Source organism: Miscanthus floridulus, chromosome 9, assembly GCF_019320115.1.
Source record: "Miscanthus floridulus cultivar M001 chromosome 9, ASM1932011v1, whole genome shotgun sequence".
Taxonomy (NCBI): Eukaryota; Viridiplantae; Streptophyta; class Magnoliopsida; order Poales; family Poaceae; genus Miscanthus; species Miscanthus floridulus.
In genome coordinates, this window is record NC_089588.1 from 112,068,278 (window position 1) to 112,074,269 (window position 5,992).

At 40.4% G+C, this 5,992-nt stretch overlaps 1 protein-coding gene across 1 annotated transcript in view; it reads right to left on the reverse strand.

Moving 5' to 3' along the window:
• LOC136480583 (uncharacterized) overlaps nt 1–1,285 on the reverse strand; it is an 11,234-nt gene extending 9,949 nt beyond the window's left edge. Inside the window, exons 1-3 of the mRNA XM_066478082.1 lie at nt 1,235–1,285; nt 438–1,066; nt 5–330 (exon numbers count right to left, since the gene is read on the reverse strand). Coding sequence (XP_066334179.1) covers nt 5–330; nt 438–927 — 816 coding nt within the window. The 5' untranslated portion in view covers nt 928–1,066; nt 1,235–1,285. The remainder of the gene's footprint in view (nt 1–4; nt 331–437; nt 1,067–1,234) is intronic.
• Nucleotides 1,286–5,992: the final 4,707 nt, after the last annotated feature.

The following is a 5,992-nucleotide window of genomic DNA, read 5'->3' on the forward strand; positions in this document are numbered from 1 at the left end:
TGGCGTCGAACCGTGCGCCCAGGTCCAGCTTGGCGAGGTGGCAGTCCGCCAGCTCCGAGATGTCCATCCCGCCGCCGCCGCCGCCGCCGGTGTACGGCACCAGCGGGCCCGACCGGCTAGCCGGCGTGTTGTGCCGCAACGGGGACGTGCTATTGAGCGGCGTGTGGCACGAGCTGCCCAGCGGCGTCATCTCCGTGCCGACGTCCCTCCGCTGGTGGTCGTGGTCGTCGGCGCCCACTATCGCCGAGCCCTTTGCCGGCACCGGCTCGCAGTACGAGCTCCGGAACATGAAGCTCTCCTTGGACGGCTCCTCGTTGTCGGTGAACTTGTCTGCAACATGCAGAAATCAGCATCTTGCAAGCTCAGCGTTGAATTGAAATACCAAACTTTCTTGTAAAATTCAGAGAAACAAATTCTGCTAGAAATAAAAATGACACCTTTGAGGAGCACTTCTGCCGGCGGCGTGTACAGCGCGAGCGAGTGGGAGTCCCGGAGCGCATCCACGGACCTCCTCACCATCATGGCCGCCCTCTTCTCGTCCTCGCCTCCGGCGCCACCTCGGTGTCCGAGCCCGCTGCTCCACTGCCTGGAGAAGGCGGCCTTGCCATTACCGTTACCGTTGCCGTTGCCGTGGTCAGAATCCGAGGACTGCCGCAGCCACTTCTCCGCGTCCTCCCACTTGGAGGGCACCGACCTCCTCGGGGCGACGAGCTGCTGGTGGTGGTGGTGGTGCGCGGGGCTCGTGAAGAACTGCAGCGGCCGCCCCGGTGTCGCCGGGACGGCCACGGCCTGCTGCTGCTGCGACTCGCCTGTCCGCCTCTGAGCTGAGGTCGCCGAGGACGAGGAGGTGGAGGAGGTGGTGGAGGCCTCGTGGTGGCGCCCGTGGCCGTTGCTGCTGCTGCTGCTGCTCCTGGCAAGGGTGGCCATGGGGAAGGAGGACCTGACGAACTCGGTGGTCTCCTTCTGGTTCAGGCTGCAGAGCGGGTCACTGAACGTGGCCTCAAACACGCTGCTTCCACCTCCCCGCCTTCCTCCTCCTCCGGTTGCTGCTGCTGCAGCTCCTACTCTATGGAATGAGTTCTGCAATGAATCAGTGGAGCATGACTCTGTTCCTGAGGTGAGGATGAGGATAGTTGCTGCAAGAAACAGCTTCGTGCTTGCTCTGTTGTGCTGATCTTCTTGGGTGAAGAAAGCAGAGGCAGGTGGTGAAAGGAAGTGTTTGTTGCTTGCTTACTCTTCTTGTTGAGGCCGAGGACTTGAGCTCCATGGGACACGTTCTTGGTTATGTGAGCTCCACCCTGACGGAGCTTTACTTGCTTCAGCTGTTAAGTGCAATAGTGATGTGTGTGTACGAAGCAAACAGGGCAAGCTTATGTGGCCTTATGACCTATGATCAGGAGGTCCCTGCTCTAACCTTGCTACATAACACTAGTTAATTAGGAGTAGTCACCATTAACAGTACCTTGTCAGACACTCACACTAGTACCTGGAATCCTGCACACGCCAGTTATGAAAATATATACTGCCAACTGTACTCCATACAAGAGGTCCCTGATCTGAATATCCTTTTTTTAAGAAATATTAAACATTATCCTATAATCAGGAGGCTGTACTTTCAGTATTTTAAAATGTCATCTACGCACAATATAAAAATGTCCGAAATGTCCAATACGACCAAGCTGTCAGTCTGGATGTCCAGTACTAGTACAGTACGTGTATTTATTTCATTGACCATTCTGAATGCTCGCCGTCGTCAGCTGGTTACAGAGAGCAGTACCTGTAGTCTCACTTGGCCCTGCAGCCCTGTAGTCTGGCAGGTTGCTCGCATCATTAAATAACTTTTAATCCGAGCTGGCCAGTTCCAAAAAGATACGAAGTATTAAATATAGACGAAAAAAATTAATTACATAGTATAGTTGAAAATCGCGAGACGAACGTTTTGAGCCTAATTAGTGCATAATTGAATACTAATTGCTAAATAAAAACGAAAGTGCTATATAACCAAATTCCCAAATTTCAACCAAGGCTGTGTTTAGATGACGATTTTTTTGCAAAATGCTATTGTAGCATTTTTTTTTATTTGACAATTAGTATTCAATTATGAACTAATTAGGCTTAAAAGATTCGTCTCATGAATTACGGCTAAACTGGGTAATTAATTTTATTTTTTATCTATATTTAATGCTTCATATATGTGTCTAAAAATTCGATATGATAGGAAATCTTGAAAAAATTTTACAAAATTTTCTGGAACTAAACTGGACCCAACTAAACACAGCCTCACCTCGTCTGTTTTATCGCTGCCTGTGATTTCGGTATAGGGTGCTCCTAGTAGCTGGGTTGGTCGGGACCTTTGCAGCCTCATGAATTCACTGTGTCAGTATGTGAGTCTGGGCGTTACTTGCCATGTTTTTTTACGTAGTATCTTCTTGGCAAGGTCGCCATCTTTACCGAGGCTGTGTGTGTTTAGTTAGGTCAAATTTAGCAATTTGGTTACGGTAGTACTTTTATTTTTATTTGTTAATTAGTATTTAATTATAGATTAATTAGGCTCCCCGTTCGCTGGTCTGAAACTGGCTGAAACTGGCAGAAAAATACTGTTCCGGCTGAATTGTTGTGAGAGAAAAACACTGTTCCGGATGAAAAAAAAAAGCCGAACAAGCCATTTTTAAGACAAGCGAACGGGGCCAAAATGTTTGTCTCATGTGTAATTAGTTTTTTTTCGTCTATATTTAATGCTCTATGCACGTATTGCAAGATTCGATATGATAGCTACTGTAGCACTTTTTGTGAAATTTTTTTGAACTAAACAAGGCCCGAACCATACTGGTACTTGTTGCAAAAAGGTGACGAGAAGCTTCTCTTTCTTCATTTCCATTTGGTCTGAGGTTTACAGCTGCATTACTCCGTGATCTAGAGGTAGGGATGAAAACGGATCGGATACGAACGGATATCACTCATATTATATTTGTTTTCATATTTTTGTTCGGATTCGGACACGGATAGCGTTCGGATACATATACGAATACGGATTGATTCGGTTACGGATACGAATAATGAGTATCGAATACGGTATGAATCGGATTCGGAGAAGGTCGGATACAAATATCTATTCGGATATTGAGTAAAAGCAGCATATATATATATATATATATATCATACGTGCGCAAACCATTACACCACTCTATGAGTACATAATCCATCTAGATTAAGCCGAAAGACTAAAGAGTAAAGCAACAAATAAGATAAAGATACAGATACATCATACATCAAACATCATACAAGCACCGATCTTCGCGGCATGAGTAGAAATAGCCAAGCTCATGGCTTCATGGGTCTTATGGAGTCATGGTCATGGATTCAAGATCTACAATCCTTATATAGGTCATTTTTCATTTGAGAAAGTTTGAATAAAATGTAATTCAAATTTCACAAGTGTGTGACATATTTTAGAAAGTCTATATGAGATTCAAGAATTTGTGACTAGTGTTTGATAAAACTTTCTCAAATGGGAAAATGAGTTATGTAACAATTGTAGATCTTGCTGAGATAATCAAACTTGGTATTCAGAGATTTTTCATCTGAGGTCATTTAGTGTCTCATTTGAGCAAGTTTGACCAAGTCAAAGTTGGTCAAATAAAAAAACAAGACTTTGACTCTAGTATTATGAACTCTAAATGACTTCAAATTGAAAAGTTTTGAATACCAAGTTTGTTAAACTCATCAAGATCTATAATTGTTGTTTTGGTCAACTTTCTATTTGAGATAGTTTGGACAGTTCAAATTTGTGATTTTTAAATTTCAACACCTACAAACTAGTTTTCGGAACCCTAGATTGTCTCAAATTCAAAAGTTTTGAATACCAAGTTTTTTCAGCTCATCAAGATCTACAATCCTTATATAGGACATTTTTTCATTTAAAAAAATTTGAACAAAATATAGTTCAAATTTCATAAGTGTGTGACATAGTTTTAGAAAGTCTATATGAGATTCAAGAATTTATGACTAGTGTTTGATAAAAATTTCTCAAATGGGAAAATGAGCTATGTAACAATTGTAGATCTTGCTGAGATGATCAAACTTGGTATTCAGAGATTTTTCATCTGAGGTCATTTAGTGTCTCATTTGAGCAAGTTTGACCAAGTCAAATTTGGTCAAATGAAAAAACAACACTTTGACTCTAGTATTATGAACTCTAAATGACTTCAAATTGAAAAGTTTTGAATACCAAGTTTGTTAAACTCATCAAGATCTACAATTGTTGTTTTGGTCAACTTTCTATTTGAGAAAGTTTGGACGGTTTAAATTTGTGATTTTTAAATTTTGACGCCTACAAACTAGTTTTTGAAACCCTAGATGGTCTCAAATTGAAAAGTTTCGAATACCAAGTTTGTTCAGCTCATCAAGATCTACAATCCTTATATAGGACATTTTTTCATTTGAGAAAGTTTGAACAAAATGTAGTTCAAATTTCACAAGTGTGTGACATAGTTTTAGAAAGTCTATATAAGATTCAAGAATTTGTGACTAGTGTTTGATAGAACTTTTTCAAATGGGAAAATGAGCTATGTAACAATTGTAAATTTTGCTGAGATGATCAAACTTGGTATTCAGAGTGTTTTCATCTGAGGTCATTTAGTGTCTCATTTGAGCAAGTTTGACCAAGTCAAATTTGGTCAAATGAAAAAACAACACTTTAACTCTAGTATTATGAACTCTAAATGACTTCAAATTGAAAAGTTTTGAATACCAAGTTTGTTCAACTCATCAAGGTCTACAATTGTTGTTTTGGTCAACTTTCCATTTGAGAAAGTTTGTATGGTTCAAATTTGTGATTTTTAAATTTTGACGCCTATAAACTATTTTTTGGAACCCTAAATTGTCTCAAATTGAAAAGTTTTGAATACCAAGTTTGTTCAGCTCATTAAGATATACAATCATTATATAGACCATTTTTTCATTTGAGAAAGTTTGAACAAAATGTAGTTCAAATTTCACAAGTGTGTGACATAGTTTTAGAAAGTCTATATGAGATTCAAGAATTTGTGACTAGTGTTTGATAAAACTTTCTCAAATGGGAAAATGAGCTATGTAACAATTGTAGATTTTTTTGAGATGATCAAACTTGGTATTCAGAGTGTTTTCATCTGAGGTCATTGTCGATGTTTTACCACCGAGAGCCTGCCACGGGGGTACCCGGGGCAGTACGTTCGGGCTTCGGCGTATGCCGAACTCGATGGTTTACGCAAGAGACAGCCGATTTATCCTGGTTCAGGCCCTCGATCGTAGATCGAGTAATAACCTTACGTCCAGTCGGCCTTAGCCTTTGCGTTGGATTGATTATGATCTGCCTTGTTCTCCCTTTTGACAGGAGCATTGCCCTCCTTCATATAGTCAGGAGGCCAGAGTCCTAGTCGGTTTACAATGAGATTTCTTAGTAGGATTACTTGATAGTTCTACTACTAAAATTTACATGGGAAGAATCCTAGTTGAACTAGATCTTATCTCTCCCTTGCGGGGTATCCTGTGGGTCCCGTATCGACAGTCATTTAGTGTCTCATTTGAGCAAGTTTGACCAAGTCAAATTTGGTTAAATGAAAAAATAACACTTTGATTCTAGTATTATGAACTCTAAATGACTTCAAATTGAAAAGTTTTGAATACCAAGTTTGTTAAACTCATCAAGATCTATAATTGTTGTTTTGGTCAACTTTCCATTTGAGAATTTGGACGGTTCAAATTTGTGATTTTTAAATTTTGACGTCTACAAACTAGTTTTTGGAACCCTAGATGGTCTCAAATTCAAAAGTTTTGAATACCAAGTTTGTTCAGCTCATCAAGATATACAATCCTTATATAGGCCATTTTTCATTTAAAAAAGTTTGAATAAAATATAGTTCAAATTTTATAAGTGTGTGACATAGTTTTAGAAAATATATATGAGATTCAAGAATTTGTGACTAGTGTTTGATAAAAATTTCTCAAATGGGAA